The 19,921-nt window shown below is 37.0% G+C and overlaps 1 protein-coding gene across 19 annotated transcripts in view; it reads right to left on the minus strand.

The window, feature by feature from the left end:
- The window catches only part of DMD (dystrophin), a 2,616,526-nt gene that overhangs the window by 40,094 nt on the left and 2,556,511 nt on the right, over positions 1-19,921 (minus strand). For 13 of the 19 annotated variants that reach the window (XM_063804906.1, XM_063804905.1, XM_063804907.1 and 10 more), the window contains 5 exons: positions 19,138-19,274; positions 18,401-18,439; positions 14,092-14,157; positions 12,904-12,969; positions 10,007-10,165 (listed from right to left, as the gene is read on the minus strand). In XM_063804906.1, coding sequence (XP_063660976.1) covers positions 10,007-10,165; positions 12,904-12,969; positions 14,092-14,157; positions 18,401-18,439; positions 19,138-19,274 — 467 coding nt within the window. The remainder of the gene's footprint in view (positions 1-10,006; positions 10,166-12,903; positions 12,970-14,091; positions 14,158-18,400; positions 18,440-19,137; positions 19,275-19,921) is intronic. The other 6 variants (XM_063804902.1, XM_063804904.1, XM_016943548.2 and 3 more) reach the window with 2 other exon arrangements.

The following is a 19,921-nucleotide window of genomic DNA, read 5'->3' on the forward strand; positions in this document are numbered from 1 at the left end:
GGTCATATTTTAACTATTAAGATAGTAAAAAAATAAAATGGGTGAGTTTAGCCATCTGCAGAAGCCATCCATGTACATATGTAATACCAACAGGAAACCATTTCTAACTGGGCTGCTCATGCCCAATTACAATCAAGTACATCAGGAGGTCCTTGGTCTTCTTACACAAACTCTCTTCCTAGGAGGTCTCTGTCCTCTCCCCAGGCTTCCATCTCCGCCACAACCATGACCCCTTCCCGCAACTCATTACTCCTTAATCAAGACTTCTCTTCTAAGGCTTCAGACCTATCTCTCCAACATTCTCCTGGATGTCTCCATTAGCCATGGGCTCTAGAAGCTGAAACTTGCTAAGCACCAAGCCACACGAGGTTGATATACTGATTATGCAAGCTCTAAAATTTCAGTGCCAGGAAAGGAACAGCCTTCCTCAAGTAGCATTACACAGGACCATATAGTAGCTACACATCTTTGTAACTTATACCTTAATCTTACTTTGAGATGAAAGCTATACCTGCATTTCTGTCATAAGATAAAGAGGGAGAAATATCTTCCCATGTGTTGATGATACACTTTAAAATCACAATCCAGGAGAGGCCTCAAGCAACAACTGGCCTTTGCATCTAACTACTTACAAAGAAAGATTCCACAGTAATTGTGATGAAGCTAAAGGTGCTGTCTTTGGTAAACATCTTTCAAAGTTCAATCATTTCACAAGTAAGAACTCCCGATAGCAAGTTAATTGCATCAAGTCACTGGTGGCAATTTTTCTTGGTGGTTTGGGTGAAAAGCCAAGTTATTCCGTGGGATATTCTACAAAAATGGTGCAAAGAATTTTCTATGATCATGAGAGTTAATTTAATACCTATCTTTAGATTTTTCAGACTAAATCATTCTGGCTTCTGGGTCTACAGGGTAACTGCTTCACCACTAGAGCATATGAAAAGTTACTTTTGTGAGAAAAATCCAGGCTTCCTACGTGGGCACCTGTTACAGCTTTATCTTCTGATGTTCCCAGAGACACAACGGATAGGCTTCTCAACAACTACAGTAGAGAGTCAACTATGCTATCTCCTAGACTGGTTTTCAAAGTTTACTTCAGACTTGAATTTCTTTACCGAATTGTGTTCTATTTAACATTGCCGTTGGGCTCGAGGTCAAGTAAGTGGGAGCAACATGAGGTTAGACAAAGCTAATCAGGTTTCTTCACTTCCAAACTCCTCAGTGCAAATGCTAATGTAATGATGACTTTCCGGTATGAGTGCTTTCAAAGTTTTTCTGTCCTTGGAATCCTTTTTTTCTCAGAGTATCTCAGTGGTATTCTGCAGAATACATTTTAGGCAACAGTGACCTTTATCCTTGGAGAACTGTCATCCCATCTTTGGTGTTTAATGTTAAGCTTTCCACAATTATCAAAGGCCATGAGAAACAGCCACATATGATTTCCCTTGGGATTTGTTATAAAAATGTTGATAAGGACACTAGCCAATAATCACTTCAAGTGTAACACTGCTTAAGAGTTCAGGACCACCACCCAAGTTTGAATACAGGTCCTATTACTTGCTGGCCATATGAAGTGTCCTTAATACTCTGTGCCACGTAATCTTCTGGAAACAGCCTCTCTTTCATATGGTTGTTTTAAGGATTAAATAGGAGTTTATATGTACTCAGAACAGTTCCTGTCCATAGCAATCACTCAAAGGACAGCTACTTTTGTTATTATTATTATTACGTAGAGCCAGGAAAACAATGATGTTTCTTTAGGATGCTGCATGCTTCTTTAATTCAATATTCAGAGACAGACAAATCTTTGTTTCCTATTATCTCCCTGGCTACAGGGAAGCTCAAACTGAATCTGAAGCTTAGTCAAATCAACTATGCTAATCCCTATGATGTTCACTGATCTATTATTTATATTGCAGGAATTGTATTGCTATGACTTTTTAAAGAATCCTTTCTGAAAACTGAATACGTAAAATCAACATAGGAAATTTCCACTTGAAATGTCCTTGGGCAAATAGAATTCAGTATGTCTGATACGTAGCTCTTTCTCTCCATGCACTAACCCTTTGCAAATCAGGAGTTTTTCCTGGGTGCACTAGGTTGCTTTTGTTTGTTTTTCAATGATCATTTCCCAGTTCCCAAATTAAAACATTCCGTAACACCAGATGCCTCCCCCTCTCCATTTTCCCTTGGTCTCATTCATTCAGTGACCTTCTAATTTCTCCATCCCCTTCTTCACTTGCCTAAGACATCCTTAGTTAAGAACCTGGCATCTTTTAATGGACTATTCCACTGTGCTTCTACCAATCTTCATGGCTTTAGCTTTCTGCCAGGTCAGTTATTTTTCTCAATCTTCCCCCCCGTCAAAAAGCCATCACTGTTCACCTGCTTATAGGATAAAACCCAAACTCCTTAGTATGATGCACAAAGTCCTTTAAACAGTAGTCCGCACCTACCATCCCACTGCCCTCTTATTCTCCTCATTCCAAGCCACACATTACTCACTGGTCCACCAGTCTGGAAAACTCATCCTTCCCCCATCTCTCAGACTGGAAAACTCCCATTCAGTCTTCAACTCTTAAACTCTCTTTGTAAAGGCCTCTCTACTCCCTCTGATAGAATAAATCATTCACCTCTGTGCCCCCAGAGCACTTGTAACAGCAGGATATAAGTAGTTGTTTCTATTTTAACTTTTTTAAAATAAATTTTGAGCTCCATGAGGGTAAGAACCAAGGCTTATTCATCTTTGTAGTCTCATAATTTTAAAATTACATTAAGCACTCAGTAACTATCTGCAGAATTGAACAGAATTACATCCTCAGGCCTGGAAAGTAGCTAAAGAAACTTATGACCATAATCAATTCTACTGTAGAGGGACAATTGGCAAATGAAGGCCAACAGGAGGATGAGGGTCTTCATGAAAAATCTAAAAAAAAAAAAAAAAAAAAAAAAGGGAAATTGGATTGTAAGAACATAAACTCTTATCCAGCATGTTCTAGGGAGATGGCAGCTGTACTTGTAAGATGTGAATATTCTAATCGCCAGAGGGGTGCTTCAATTTTTTTGGTAGTATGAAGCAGTCCTCACAAACATCCAATTTTAGATGCGAAGATTCTAGGCTCACCAGAACACAATTTGATTTTTATTGTGATTCCTAAGACACTGGATTCTAAGACACAGGATGCTGTGTGCCTAAAAAATGAATATATTCCTCATTTTAATAGATCTAGTATTTGCACTTAAACCAGATGCTGTCTCCTCCTAAAAAAGCTTTAAGGCAACCTTGATAACATTTTAATACAAGGCAGTTAAAAAGAGAGATAATTAGGATAAAGGGAGAAATAAACTTTCATTCTGGGTTATCCATTCACTGCCATGAACTGGATACTATGAATCAGTCCCCTCAGACTTCAATTAACTTTGGATAAACTGAAGGAAATTTAGTTACACTGGCCCTGCTTGTTAGAAACTGAGTCTGTGAATAATGGTGATTCCACTTCTACCATGTTCCTGTCCTCCCTGCCTGAGTAGAGCTGAGATGGTTGACCCCATTCTTACACAGCTTCTTAAATGTGGCATGTATGCCCTTCAGCTCTTATTCATCCTTGCCATAAAAGGTCTTGGCTTTCTGATTTCTGTGATCAAACTAGCTCCCTTTGTCTAAAGAAGGGCTCTGTAGCCCTTTGTTTTGGGGCCCATGTCACCAAATGATATAGTTTGGCTGTGTCTCCACCCAAATCTGATCTTGAATTATAGCTCTCATAATCCACACATATCATGGGAGGAACCCAGTGGGAGGTAACTGAATCATGGGGGTGGGGTTTTCCCATGCTGTTTTTGTGATAGTAACTCTCATGAGATCTGATGGTTTTAAAAAGGGCAGTTCTCCTGCACATGCTCTCTTGCCTGCCACCATGTAAGACATGCCTTTCCTCCTCCTTCACCTTCTGCCATGATTGTGAGGCCTTCCCAGCCACATGGAACTGTGAGTCCATTAAACCTCTTTTTCTTTGTAAATTGCCCCGTATGAAAATGGACTAATACACCAAGTAACTTGAATGCCTAGTTTCGTTAAATGTATCATATACCACGCTTTCCTCTCCACTCCAACTTTAAAAACATGTGGGAACAGCCGTAGGAATCAGTCTTGAATTATTTCCAGTGATGTCTACTGGACATTTTAACATTCATTCCATTATGCTTCTTTCCTCCCTTCCTTACCCTAAATTCCTTACCTACCACTTTGTCTTCAGAGGCAGTCCTTCTCTCATTCAGGGTCACGCCTCCTCCCATACTTTAGTTCCCTAACCCTTCTCTCTCCTGCCTCCTGTGGGAAAATGCTCCCATCATTCCCAAGCTCTGCCCTCCTCTTCTTCTGGCACATTTCTCCAGCATGTGAAAATTAGAGATTTTTAAGTAAAAAGAGAAAACCAGAGTGAACACTGCACGACACTGTGTGAGGTAACCCCAACAACCATAAATATCTTTGCAAATATTTGCATATGTAGAGAGCATGTTTGGAAGGAAACACAAGAAACCAAGAAAGATGGTAGCCTCCAGAGCTGGAAACACCACAGCCAGGGGAGAAGGTTGGAGAAGGATTCACTTTTCTCTATCTGTCTTTTTGAACCCTTTGGATTTTGTATAATAATATACATGTATTCTCTACTAAAAATAAAAGTAATTAAATACACACTTTAATGTTCACATCTTCCAGAGTTCTACCAAATCCAGTGTTCTCCTTCTGCTACATGCTCCCGGGATATATAAATTCATTCTCACGGTTTCAACTACCACCTGTGAGCTGGCGACTCACAGTCCTAATATCTCAGGCTTATATCCTTTCTACAAGCATCAGAGTTCTATCTCTCAGACTGTCAGACATTTACACATGGAGATGTCACCAGGACCTCAACTCGACCTCTTCCATACCTCATTTATCACCTTCCAGCTACTCAGCCCTTCAGGAAGGACCTCTAATAAACACTGCTGCATTAAAGGATGGACCTGCTGCAACTCCTCCTGAATTATCAGTCCCAGCTGCAAATAACTACTATCATCTTGTTTTGTAGTTACCAGCCCTGGGAATCATTCCTTCATACCCTAGTCCCACAGAACTACCGAATCAAACAGCTCTATCCTCCCCCGAAATATCACTCAGATCAGCCTGTCTACTTCATTTCTATCACCTTACTTAAGGCTCTAATCATCTCTTTCCTGGGCTCCCATGTAACTCCCCCCAGCTTGATTTCCTCGTTCCAGCGTCGCTCTTTTCAAAGTTACCCTCCACACAGCTGCCTGTGTGGCGTATATTCATGTCAATATCATGGCCTGACTCCTGGCTCACACCCTTGAGTTGCTCCCTAGACTAGGCATGGAGGCAGCAACTCTGCAGTGGGTACCACACCCTTCCCGACCTGCCCTTGCTGACCTGGTCAGCCTCATCTCCTCTCATTCTTTGCCATCTTAAAAAAGGTAATACAACTGTAGTTTCCCTCAAATAAACTCTGCCATTCCTCACCCTGACACCTTTGTTTATATTCCATAGGAATGCCCATTCCTAACCTCTTCAGATTCCCTTCATTTTGGCCATCTTTTCACCATCATTGGAGACTTGCACAAAGACCTAATGAAAGAACATTGAATAAAGATTTCCCGTAGCTATGAAGATTGATAACTACTAGACTAGGTCCAAAGTCATCAAGTCAATTACAAAGTAAAGCAACGGGATCATGATTTCCAGCTACTTTAATTCAGTGGTATCAGTAACTGATCTAGAACTTCTTTGACTGTAACAATAATAATCTTGCACAATCACTGGAGGAATTTAAAGGAAAAAGAGAAAACTCCAATTTTGGCTTCATAAGGTCTTACTGCCCAACAAGACATATGAAAGGTCCTGAGTAGGTATTAAGAATCTACAGAGTTCCCTCGTGTTATATAACATCTACTAACAACTTTAACTTTAGACTTTATGGTGAATTAGGTTAATATTTAGCCACCTTTTTGACTTGAGAACAATCTAATCAATTTGCTATGCAGGTAGTAGAATGACAATGTCTTTGTCTCTCAGAAAGGCTACCTTTTCATTGCTAGGATCATACCTTGAATTTCAGAGCAAGTCTTGGTTTATTTAGACAGTGCAGAGAAAAATACATCTCTGTATTTGAACACTATAGGCTTAAGTCAGGAGACTGAAGGCTTTAATCAATGCAAGAAAAAAAAGTAAACCTTGAGTTTGCAATGCTAAGGACACACAATGGGGCAAAAACCCAAGATCCAGTGGCTCTTTGCCAAATAAAGATGTATCTGAATTATATGTGGCAATGAGGGAGAAATATGATGCAGAAGTGAAATATTACAGATTAGATATCTCACTAACACCATTAGTCATCCAAACTTATGGGAGGCACTATGGGAAAAACTCAGTCAGATTTAGCTTTTACTCAGAGCTTTAGCCTTATCTTTGTGGCATAAACCAAGAATCAGAGAACACCAATGTGGGATACATACAGTGCCTGTGATTTGGAAAACGGGTTCTTAACATTCTAAATTTACGACAAAGCCATGCCTGGTGCTAATCAAGGCAGTTTGAAAAAGGGGAGTATTTTGAAAAGCAAGCAGAAAACAAAGCCTTTGAAAGGCTTTTCTCTACGAAATTAGGTTTGTAAAAGAACTTTAGTCAAAAGTGCATGCATGTATGCTACGATTAAAATAAATTCAGCTTCAATTCATTTATTCATTAATGCATTCAACAAATATTTATTGAATACTATGTGCAACAACCAGGAGAAATGGAATTCTAAAGGCAGAGATAAGATACCTCTGAGACACTTCTCAAACAGCCATCCTCTGTTTTTCTAGGGGGTTGTAGGGAGGTGTCATGAATAAGAACAATTAATGGAATTTAATAAATATCTAGTCAGGAATGGGGCTCTCCAGGCCTCTCTCTTTTGCTGTTATTTGGAGATAAATCACAGCTAAAGGAACATAAAATATATATATTAACAGATCAATAAGTACACATCCAAAGGACTTGGGGCAATCTCAATTTTAAATATACTTTCTTATTTTCTCTAAAAGTATGCTCGTATTTGTCAGATTGCATAGCCCAATGCTGACTTAGGACATAGCCAGCTAGACATGCACAGAGAGGGCATCTAAAGAATTCCTGGGTTTTCTCAACAGGAAATGGCAAATTAAAGGCTCCTTAAGCAACACTGAATTCAAGGGTAGCGAAGGCAAATCTAGGGCTCTGAAGCTCCTTGCGCAGAACTGCAAGACAGGACAGGGCAGATCAAAGTAAACACACGGGCTGTTTTCAGGAAGGGAACTCTGTGGAGACATTTCTTTGGAATTTGGTAGAAGGTCAAATAGGACAAAATGAAGGGAAAATGAAGGAAGCTCATCCTGATCATTTCGCGAAGGTCAAGGTAACTTACACAAAGATTTGCATCAACCCCAGAGTCCTCATTTTGGAGCTCTAAGTAGGCCTGATGTTATGTTTTTTGTTCTTTTAGAGAACAAACCATCCCATTCTTGGAGAATGGTCTTGGATATCTTCCAGGGTAAAGCGGTTATCGCTGCGCTACAAGTAGATGAACAGGTTTATTCCGGGACACTTAGTCCTCATAGATAGTCCCTTAAGTTAACACACATTCTGGGGAATATGCCGCAATTCTATGTAAATGACATTCACAGAGACTTACTCTTCTTTATTATCTGGTTGAAGGTAGAGTTGCCTATTTAGAGTCAGAAAAATCTGGATTTCGATTCAGTTCTACCACTGGCTGACTGGGAAATCTGGGGCAAGCTGTGTGAACCTCTATGAACCTGTGTCTCATTCACAGAAAGGCGACAGTCTCTTCTCCATAGCGTTTGCAAGAAGATTAAATGATCTAAAATACGTAAAAGTGCACTCAAAATGATAAAATGATAAATAAATGATAGTTATCAGTACTCTCTACAAACATTCTTTGACCCGGGTGCAATGGTACGGAGAAAGACTATGCTAACCACAAACAAGGCAGGGCTCTTGACCAATGAGCTCAAAAGATATATTACACAATCATATACTTCAAAAATATATTTACTCCTTGGTAACATCAAATTCTATTTACAGTGTCAGTTCCAACTTTTTATTCCAATTTGACTTTGACCCCTACATTAATTACAGATTTAACATAAATGGATATTACTGATTATTCTCAATAAAGTAGAAATGTTTTCTCTACCATGGTCTTCACTGACAAATGATCTCAAAAGTAAGGCCAAAAATAAAGCTATCATGAAAACAACAAAAAAAGTTCAATATTATCTCGTGGATGGTACTCATGTGATGTTCTTGCTGTATTTTCAGGTTTTTACCAAACATTTCCTGAGTAGCCATTAAATATTCAAACCATGCTAAGTACTCTGGAGGATATGAAGATGATTAAGATACAGTCCATGCCCCAAAGACACACACTAGCTCATTAAAGAGAGGCACTGGTAATAACTGATAAAAAGGCAAACTGTCAAGGAATTTTCTGAGAAAGGTCCAAAGTGCTCTGGGAATAGAGGCAAAAGACAGATTTCTTCCAACTGCAGGGATCTAGCAGGGCTCCATGGGGAAAGTTATTTTGAGCAATGTGATGGAGGATAGGTGGGATTCCTTTGTCAGATACGGCAGTGGTGGGTTAGAGGTTAGCAGTTAGGCTGAGACTCAAGCTTGAGCTTGACCCCAAAGGTAGATGAGAGCAGGATGTATTCAGAAATACTAGCTACAACAGCATAGCCAGAACACAGGGAGAACAAAAGAAGATGGCATAGAAAAAGCAAGTCAAGAGAATATTGTGGAAGGGTTTGAATGCCCCACTAAGAAGCTTGATTTTTTTCTACATGCAGAAATCCAGTGAAAGGGGAATGCCATGATGGGTCTTGGTTCTGGCAAGATGTACAAGTAGAGTCAGTATGGAGGATTTATTGGAAGGGTGGGAAAGAGACTAAAGGGAAGCCAACCAGATAAGGAGCTATGGCCATAGGTCAGAGGTGTTAAGAGCTAGAAGGCTCGCAGTGGCAGCAGGAAGCAATGGATGAGTGGCAGTTTGTTTTTTCATCCTGAAGTGGCATACTCCCAAGGGCACTGATCTCAGACACACTGTGTTGCCTACGTTAAGAGCTTTTGGTGCCTTGGGCTCAACCAAAGAGATGAAAGTACTTAAGACCCACAAATCTGAGCAACATCTACTTTAAATCCTTGCTTGGTAGCATTTGTCTGAAGAAGGCACATTGTGAGTTAGAAGTGATCATGTGAGAAGACTTTTTAAACCAAGGGACCTGTGACATAATAAATGTAATACAGAACTGAAAGTCCAATGATTTGCATTATCCTGACACAATACAGTACCCCAGATGTTTACATCTTTGTCCTCCCTGCAGTCATTATGAGAGTTCTTTAGCCTTTTTCTCTTCTACAATTTCTGCTGTTTTTACATGACTGTCTTTTACAGGTGATGGCTGACAATTGGAATTGTCTCACTAACCTGCTATGATGGTGAGCATAAATAATAATTTCTGTGTTGGATGATGAAAAATAAGATGAAACAATTGGTTTCCCAATATGACCAAGCCAATAACCCTACTTTCTTAAATGTTTGAGGTAGATAATACGGCCAAACACATGTAAAAAAATCATATAATCATAAAATTAAATAACCTACTTTTTTCTTAAATTCTATTCTGAAATATAAAATCAAAGCCTTGGAGACACATGCAACAAGTCAAATACCACCATCAGCATTAATTCCTTCACACCTAAAATATGAGTTCTTCATCATACTATTGCATCCATTGTCTTCTTTCAGATAACAAAAAAAAAAGAGAGAATCTGCAAATGGAGCTAAACAGATTATTTTAGAAAACAATTAGACATAAAATGACTCTAAGTGAAGATTCCTGGCACTTTTCTATGTGTGCAAGTGTATGCACTCTGCATACCAATGACAAAGCTAGAAAGAAAACTCACCTGTTTTCTTCCTCAAGATCTGCTAGGATTCTCTCTAGCTCCCCTCTTTCCTCACTCTCTAAGGAAATCAAGATCTGGGCAGGACTACGAGGCTGGCTCAGGGGGGAGTCCTGGTTCAAACTTTGGCAGTAATGCTGGATTAACAAATGTTCATCATCTCTGGAAAATAAAATCAAAGGTTTTGGTTTTTTCCCCCCCCTTATTTTGCTTTGGGGGTTAGGGACTCAGGAGTGTATTTGAAAATAGAAACATTTATTTGCTCTTAACAATTAATTAGACCTTTTTTCCTGCTTCTAAAGACCTTTTGATACTGCTGAGGTTGTGATCTACCATTCTATTGGTACCAATTCAAAATGTTTTCTTGCTCAGATTTTCAAATGAAATTGATTGGCCTATTTACATGGATAAATGAAAGGCAGAATTACAGAAATACTGGGACTCTACATTGATGTTAGTCAATAGCTAAAAAATATTAAAAGATATAATAATGGCTGTATAATGCTTTGGCCACCAAGCCTGTCAAGATAATCTGTTCACTAACCCACGCTATTGTTGTACTGAGTAGGAAAAAATACCTTGCAGCTCTAAAAGTAACAGAGGAAATATTAAGTGGAAGGCAATGTAACCAAAAAGCATTGCTTCAGTAAGTCAGTTTTAACTTATATAAGTCATTGAGGCAGAATGACAACAACAATTAAACTGGGGATAAATGATTGTTTCATTCAGTTATTGTTTAGACAGAAAAACGAAAATTAAGGGGAAAAAAGCCATTAAGGTGACTGATTAAAAGAAGACTGAACATCTCATTCCTCGGGGCAGTTTTTTTAAATACAAGTTTTATTTATTTTTAAATTTATACATAATGGTTTTAAGGACTAATCTTGGGGGAAAAGGAGGCAAAAAGCCTTCTATTTGGGGAGGCAGCTACAATCTTTCCTGGAAACTAGGAACTCTCTAATACACAGGACAAACTTTTTTCTGAATGCATTGCTCCAAGCTCCGGAAAGGCCTGTTTACCTCCAAGTTATAAGAATTTTCTTCTGTCCGTAATGACAGGCTAAAGCTCATTGTTTCTGGTTAGATATCATTAAGATGATACACTAATATTCTCCTCTCCATACCCACTTAAGTTGAAAAATATCAGAAATTTAGGAAAAAGTCCTCCTCATTTGAATTATTTTTGCTTATCAAGCCAGTTACCTGGTTTAGATGTGAAAAGCTGACTAAAAATAATTATTGGGTATTAAAAACACACATTTAAGTGAAGTCAACCAATCCACCAAACCACTTCCCCAAACCTGCCCCTGAAATGCCATGAGTTTTTGCCATCCAACATTGAGTCAAAATGGATTTTATGTCCTCGGAATAAGCTAAAGCTTATTTTAAAATAAAACAAAAGCAGTTTTACCACCTAATTTATCAAACTCATTCCAAATTCTGAAGTTGTACTGCTAGAACTTCCCATGTTTAATTATAACCTAGAGTTGTAACTACACTTTTCTTCCTGTTCTCTTAGGCAGTCAATGAATGACAGCCACTGTTACGTAGATACAACTCGAATTAATTTGAATGTGCTAGAGCTTCTAATACCAAAATCAGTGAGCCAAAGAAGCACAAGCTATTTACATTTGGCTGATTCTTTGGCCACACATTTTACTGTTGAAGTATCTTATATATTAGTACCATTAATACTTTTTCCCATAGCTAAGAAAGATAAGGCATCACAGTTGTGGTTGGGGAAAGGCTTCTTTGTTTGTTTGTTTGAAGGAACTAAGTCATATACAAATGACTGAGGGTTGACTTGATTCTTTATTATTAGCTTGATCGTTTATGTACCAGATGAGATTATTTATTCTCATGTCTTCAATAACTAGTTATATATATGCCACTTTGATACTATTTCTTTTGGCCTAATCCTTATGAAGGTTCTTTTCTCATCTGAGCATGACTTTGTGTTGCCACACCAACTACATATGATAAATTTACCATTCTTCCCTTTGTCTATATTCTCCAAGATGGGTGAGATATCCTTACTTTATCAAACTAAAAAGGCATCGTAATACTTTGACTAGATTTCTTCTCTTTATGTTATTTATTCACTTGGCAAATCCTTATTTTTTCCTTCATATTTGCTTCAATGTCTGCTCTCTCTACCTCAAGCCCGGGTCAGCATTTACTTGGTTCATGGCAATGTTCCTTTGTGCTCTGTATTGTGAACACTGCCCTTACTCTATAATGAAGCCTCAGTTTCCCTGCCATAGCTGTGTTCCCTGCTGCTTTTAGCACCGCTCTATCTCCATCCTTAAAGTTTAACAGGGTTGGCTTCTCATCCTGCTAACAACCTGCAACCTGAATTGGTACTTCTCCTCTGGAAACCCTTCATAAGATTGCCTCACTTTATCTTGTGAAGATGCTAAATCACAAAAATCTACTTCTTTGGATTTCTGAAGGAAAACGCCCAACTAACCTAACATATGTGAATAGCCATGCTATACCAAGATCACGTTTCCACTCCCCATGAGTGGAGAAAATAGTACTTAGCCATGACTTTAAAATTAATATCCTATCCCTTTAAATATCTGGCAGGTTTGGTCAAAGATTAAGCATTACTATAAATACTTGGGACTCTGCAATTTGTAATCATATGGTATGAAATAAGTTTAAATAAGAATAAGGCAAACTATTTTTGCTACTCTGAATACTAATAATGCCAGAATTTGGATGAGCTCATTCCATGCCAGGGCATTAAGAATTACAGGAAAAAAGTAAATGAATGGCTCCTTAAAAGATCAAGTGAATATGATGCTAATTCCTATATCCTGTGCTATCCTACCTCTAAATCCCTCAAAGCAATTTCATTGTCAGGAACATTTTGTAAAAAGAGATGGGATACTTACATGCTCTCATTAGGAGAGATGCTATCATTTAGATAAGATCCATTGCTGTTTTCCATTTCTGCTAGCCTGATAAAAAACGTAAAAGCTCATTAAAACTTATGTGACGTCTTAGAATCTATTCAAGACCTAATCGAACATTCCTGAAAACTAAAGGATAAATCATGGCAAGAAGAGAAAGGAATCCTTCAAATTAAAGGATGTGTGTGCTGGCTTAACCATTTGAGGCAGTGTGTGGTAGACCACAGCTAGTTAGTAGCACTACATTTATGATAGAAATTCTAAGGAAAGTTATATTTCACTGTTTTCCCCCTACAGATCAATCTTGCTTTCACTAAGAACAGGTCTTTGTTTTCAGAAGAAAAGCTTCCCTAACAATAAGTGCACTCCCTACCTTACACTACCCCTTGTCTTTTAAGACAATTACTACTTTCCACTGATGACAGACTTACACAGCTAGCTAATGCTTTTCACGATTGGTAAACATGTCCAGCAGTTAGAATATTGACAAAGGATGGATGCACAGTAAGCTCTCTAAACATTCTGCCACCAATTTTTACCTTTAAAATCTTCTTCACCTCAGGCAATTATACAGGGTTTTTTTTTTTTTGTTTGTTTGTTTGTTTTTTTACAACTAAAAAAGTTAACCAAACTCTTACGGATTTAACAAGCATAAAATATTTTAAAATTAGTAATTAAGTTTTTAGGTATAAAGATCATCTCAAACACAAGGTGAGACAGAAAAGTCCAAGGATTAGGAAAATTAATTATTCTCTTCTTTACAGCATATCATGTAAAATAAATACACAAATGGAAAGCTGATGCTTTCATATTCTCCACATAATATAGTATCATTTTTTCATATATGAATGTCTGGTCTAGCAGTTTTCTAAGGAGGTTAAACTATTTGTAAGCCAATTTAGTAAATGTGCTCACTGTAAAAAAACATAGCAAGGCTACCGGAAATGTTTAAAAGCCAGGGTTAGGGAAGATTATTCTGGACTAATGCTCTTGTTGGTGACCAAAAACAACATGCAGTGGAACGGCATGCACGTTAGAGGGCAAGTTGATTAGTAGGAATCAGACAAGTTTGGGGAAAAAAAGAAAAGATTTGTTTAAAATATTATAGGTTAGCTTTCCTTGGTTAGTTATTTCAATCAATATTTGCCTGGCATTCAACTAGTCTCATACCTGCTAGCATAATGTTCAATGCGTGAATGAGTATCATCGTGTGAAAGCTGAGGGGACGAGGCAGGCCTATAAGGCAGAAAATGTGATTAGTCACAGATACCATCCATTAATGGAGAAAAAACCCACCACACAGTTATGTTATACACATGGCCTAGAATGCTTTTATTCTAATTCTACGGATAATGTATACAGTTAGTTGCTCCTATATCTTAAATATTATCAAGTATTTTAAAATCCAGGTTTGAGAGATGATTTCTCATACTTCTGCTTTTATTAAAAGCCATGAAGAGAGGCCAAAATCTTCTCTGGAAAATTCCCATCGTAGAAAAGGTTGGGGGAGACAGTTTCTAGGAAGCATTTTGTCCTCCTACTTTGTAATTTCTCACATCCTATAGTTCCGAAATTGTGTTAGCACTATGTGGTTTAAAATTTTAAATAGTTTACACCTGCGCCATTTATAGGCTATCTTCTTATTGAATCAAAGCTGTACATTTGCCTAGATACTTACAATTATTTTAGCTTCAAAGAGGCTACTCTAGTACAAGACTTCTTAAAACTCCATGTGTCAAGATGTCTTGATCTATGCAATTTTGTAAAGAAGAAATGTATCTTCCAATTCAGCAGCAAGACTATACCACTAATTTCTAGCACAAAATAGAATGACCCTGGATTATATTGTGAGGTTTTAAAAAAGAATGACTAAATTTCATAGAACGTCATGATATCTGAAATATTTCTTAGAGATACTGTGTGCTAAAACATAGGTGAGAAAATAAGAGGAGATCATTAGCAGGAATAGTCTATATGCTTTTTGTATATAAACACCTATCTTTTCTTATCTCCATAGGCTAGAATTCTGGTAGGGTTAACATTTTTTCATCCTTTCATATCTGATCTATTAATTATCCTTGAAGTTTTTATAGTATCTTTTGGATTAACCTTAGGAAAAAAAACCATCTGTTCTGAAAACCAGTTTAGGCTTGTACTTTTTGTTTTAATTGGAATAGCACAAAAGGTCTCTTCCATTTCTCTGCTGACACAGAAAGCCCTTAGGTAAAGGCATAAATCCAAAAGTCAACGATAATGTAATTCAGAGAGGACCCTGGTTTAGCCCAGTGTCCAAGTAGCATTGAAGGACTTGGTTGAAACACTAAGGAGAATGTGTTTGTTTCTTCTTACATTAAAAAAGAAAAAGATGCAGTTACCAGTAGCTAAGCTTGCATTAGAAAATGTGCCAGAAATTCATATTTCTTAATATACTACAGTAAGATAATTACGACACACTATAGCAAATAACTAGGGAAATGGAATTCTTCCCTGAGAGAGAAAGGTCTTATTTATGAAACCAATGTCATCTAGGTCAAGTGTAATCATAATCAAATTGAAATGAGTTATAAAGACGTTTAAATTGTCAAGAAGAAACAAAAGGAAGACTACTCAATTTAATAAGCAGATCCAAAGATTTCCATGTGAATCTTCACTATAGTTTTGGAGAGTTAATCTGTTAATCTTCTAGAACCCTGACATAGCCGATACTTCTTTTGGAACAGACCAGTCTTTCAATTACATATTTTTTAATAAGCAAAAAGCCTACCATCAGGGAAAATACATTAGTAGTGTTTTCCCTTCTAATAGTTGCTATCCTGGAAGTGTGTACAAGAATGAAAGCCTAAGACCTTGGAGCATAAGTACACCAAGAAAAGTAGGCATATAAATCCAAAACACTTTAATACCATTTTATACAGAAAATCTTATACAGAGCTTTAATTCTTAGCCTCAAGGATAATTCCATGTTATTTTTCTTATTAATGTCAGTGGCGCCTATCACAGCATGCATAAGCACAAGAACTTATAATAACCAGAAATCTTAAAAAATATACACTAAAAGAGACACTTATTAAACCAGAAAATGAGCCAAAAGGGAGTACTGGTCAGAGATGAATCATTTAAAAACCAAGAATTAGTGAAAATACAAAGCCACTTAGTCCACAAACAAAACTAAGTGCAAAGCCTTCTAAAACACTTCCAAAAGAAGGTAATAATACTGTTCCCCGCTTCCCACTTCCTAAACACAAAACCATATACCCAGAAGGATTACTTACTATAAGAGTTAATGACCTACTTGGTCAATTCCATCCCACCCACCACCACCTTATCTTTTATGAAAACTCTATTAATTAAAAGCTGACATTCATTTAGGTTTCAATGCTCTTGCAGAATCGCTCAAAGAATATTGTTTGACTGGCTCACTTATGGACAAACAACATAAAGGCCTATGTTAGCTTTAGTTTAAAGTAATATGACAAACACAAGCAAATAAGGGTTTAGTCTAAGGAAAACCAAACAGTCTGCATCTCCAGAAACTTTCAAATTCTGTGATCCATATCAAATGGATCAAATACTGTAATCATCATAGGATTTGTTAACATTAGATACAAGTCTTGCAAAATAAAACACGTTAGGACCTGGCTCTTATGCCTGAATAGGATGGCTTTGTAATATATTTTATATAGTATTTATAATCCTATGAATAAATACTTCAAATACAATTACTGCTATTAAAGAAAACACAGACTTCAGTCTGCTAGATTTGTTTTCTTCCTCAAAATTAAAACTTCCCACTATTTCTGAATAATCTAACCAACTTTTCATAAAAACGCAAATTGGGAGGTGTGTTTTAGTTGTTAGAAAATATTTTTAAATAAAAGATGTTATTAATTTTAAAGTATTTCAACGTTTAAGACAGACAAAATCTTCTACTTAAAATAAGTTAATCTGATTGTCATAACTTTTTTCTCATTAGCTTACGTGTAGCTCCTTTTTGCCTTTCAAGGACTATTAATTACTCTTTGTTTATTATTTGGTGCTACTTTTATCTATGTATTTGTAACAACTGTTCTTTAGCATATTTGTCGTTTGGATTTCTTACTTGGTTAAACTTATTTCCACATAGAGTAAATCCATTCCCTTAGCAGGATCCAATCAAGCTGAAACTGTAGTGTATCAACTCTTTAAAAGTTTCTTATTTATGAACGGTTGTAACTTCTATAACAGACTACCTGGGTTAGGAAAAACAATTTCCAAGAGGCAGAGGACATAACTGAACCTAAATACCTCCCAAAGTTCTTTAAGCATGATGATTAAATAAATCAGATAATATACTACTTATAGCTACCATATCTCAAAATTAAGGGGCGCAATAACGAAGTTTTAAAAAAGAAAGCATAGCCTTCCACTTCCTTTAGGCCTATTAAAGACTGAAAATAAACCTCAATTAATAATTTGCATTTATCACGACAGGGTTTTTAAAAAAGGATCTAGTTTAAATTAAATTATATGGTGGAACAATAAAAAAGATTTAATAAAAAGAAATTGAATTCTTACATAAGCTTATCTTCCAAATTGGTCATTTCCCCTTTATACATAATAGAGCTGTCTGATTTTCAATAAATATTTTAATAATGCATACTTTGAAATACCAAAAGTTTGTTATAACAACCCTACATAATGTAGTTTTAAAATAGGCACTTTGTTTGCTAATATAGAAATCACAGGCCCCAAAAAAGAGTTTTCTAGCATTATAAACTCTGAGATAAATCATCTGCTGGTATCTGACCTCAGTATTATTAATACACACCAATAGTAATAACAAAGAAATACTTTCCTCCTAGAGCAAATGTATAATTGTTTATGAGCTGAATATTTAGTTTGGAGAGGAGAGCAAAGTGAGTTTAGTTCAAACTTTAGAAACCCTTGTATATAATGATTAGTCAAATAGCATGGCATAACCTGATAAACAGTCCGCACACCTCATTAAAATTATTCAACCAAACTCAGCATCATACTTTAAAATGAATTCTGCTGATTTTTAATAGTCCACTTATAACAGACCCTAAAGATTCTAAAAAGCATCGAATCTCAAGAAATATGGCTAAAGAATGTTATTATGTAATCAGAAGCTTCTTCCTTGCTTTTATATGAAGAAATATATAAACATGTCTCCCAGGAATACAGCTAAAACTCCAATAACTTCTTTGATTATAATTTGAATTCAAGCCAGGATTTCTGCTGGTTTGAATTTCACCTGGTGGAGGAACCAAAAAACCCACTCTGATTCTCCTGATCTGTGTAGATGGTACTTTCAAAGTCTCATCAAGAAAAGAAAAAAAAAACTGAAATGAAGGAAGGGGAATTAATATGTCCATAAAACAAAACAACACAAAACAAAACAAACAAATAAACAGAACAAAAGAAAACCAAGCGAGCGAATGTGTTGGTGGTAGCAGCACCCTTCAGCAAAAGTACTCACGCAGAATCTACTGGCCAGAAGTTGATCAGAGTAACGGGACTGCAAAACAAAAAATGAGGTGGTGAAGAGAGACATACGCAAACTCAGCCGCAAAAAAATTTACTGAAAGGTCAAAATAAATAAAATCCAGCCAATTAAGTATGAACCATGGAAAGCAATAGCCAAACCAAGGTGTAAAGTGAATTAAAAGAAAAACACACAGTTGTGTGACTGCCATCAGAGTTAAGGCAAAAAAGAGGAGCAGGTTGAAAAGAGGTGAAGACGTCCCCTTTGATCTTGAGAATCATTACTACTTACTGTGAAGTAGTTTCCTGTGACTATATTTTCTTTTGAGTAGAAACAAGTGACTAGATATGACCACACAATGAGATACAAAAAGACACACATTTACTGATTTGTGAGAGAGGAAAATCAAAATGAAATACTGGAATCACTCATTTGTAAACAGTCCCATATTTCTTATAAGGCTTGTAAGGCAATTAGTGGCTGTATTGTGTTGTGGTTTTTTTTTTCTTTCCCCCTGTGAGATAAAGTTTAACTTTTGGAAAAAGAAATTGTCAAGTGACGTGGGAAAGTGGCAACTGGACATCAGCTTATTTTTCTCTTTTCAGCTAATGTAAATAAAAAGAAAGAAATAGAAGAGACTGTTTGCATTTGGGAGTGAAGGAGGGTGTTCAGCTGAGAGGAGTTCAAATATACATCAAACAAGAGTGTGTTCTGCTTTTGCTACTACTCACGTTTCCATGTTGTCCCCCTCTAAGACAGTCTGCACTGGCAGGTAGCCCATTCGGGGATGCTTCGCAAAATACCTTTTGGTTCGAAATTTGTTTTTTAGTACCTTGGCAAAGTCTCGAACATCTTCTCCTGATGTAGTCTAAAAGGGAGATCATGGTGAGATCAGATTTAGGACAGGATGATTTCAAAACTAATGACCACTCCAGTCTTCTGCCCCATGACACTTGTTTTGTAATTAAGGAGAGTGTTGTGGTTGTGAGCAAAGGCTTTGGAATCAGACAAATGGGGCTCTGAAACCAGGCCTGGCATGTACTAATTTGGGTGAGTTATTTACTTCTCAGAGGCTCTGATCATCAGTAAAATGGGAGCAACAACACCTCAACACGTTGTTATGATAAATAAAAGAAACATACAAGCTTACTAGGCTACTCAATAAATGGTAGTTTATAGGTCTTAAGGTCAAAAAGGTGACATTAAATTTTACCACACTTTATGGTATTTTAGAAACTACTTAGTACATAATGATAGCATGCTTCACCCACTTAATTTCGGTCTATTCATAGCATGGTACATTCTCAATCACTGACCATCTCTATAAGAGGAATAAAAGTGAGAAAGGCAAATATCTGGGAGGATCACTCTGATGATGGAAGAGAGAGATGCTCTAAAGCAGAGCTTCTCATACTTTGTTGTGTATGGGAACCAGCTGCAGATCTCGCTAAAATGCGGGTTTTGATTTAGAGCATCAGGAGTTGGGGCCTGTGGTTTTGCATTTCTGATAAAGAC

Source organism: Pan troglodytes, chromosome X (assembly GCF_028858775.2).
Source record: "Pan troglodytes isolate AG18354 chromosome X, NHGRI_mPanTro3-v2.0_pri, whole genome shotgun sequence".
Taxonomy (NCBI): Eukaryota; Metazoa; Chordata; class Mammalia; order Primates; family Hominidae; genus Pan; species Pan troglodytes.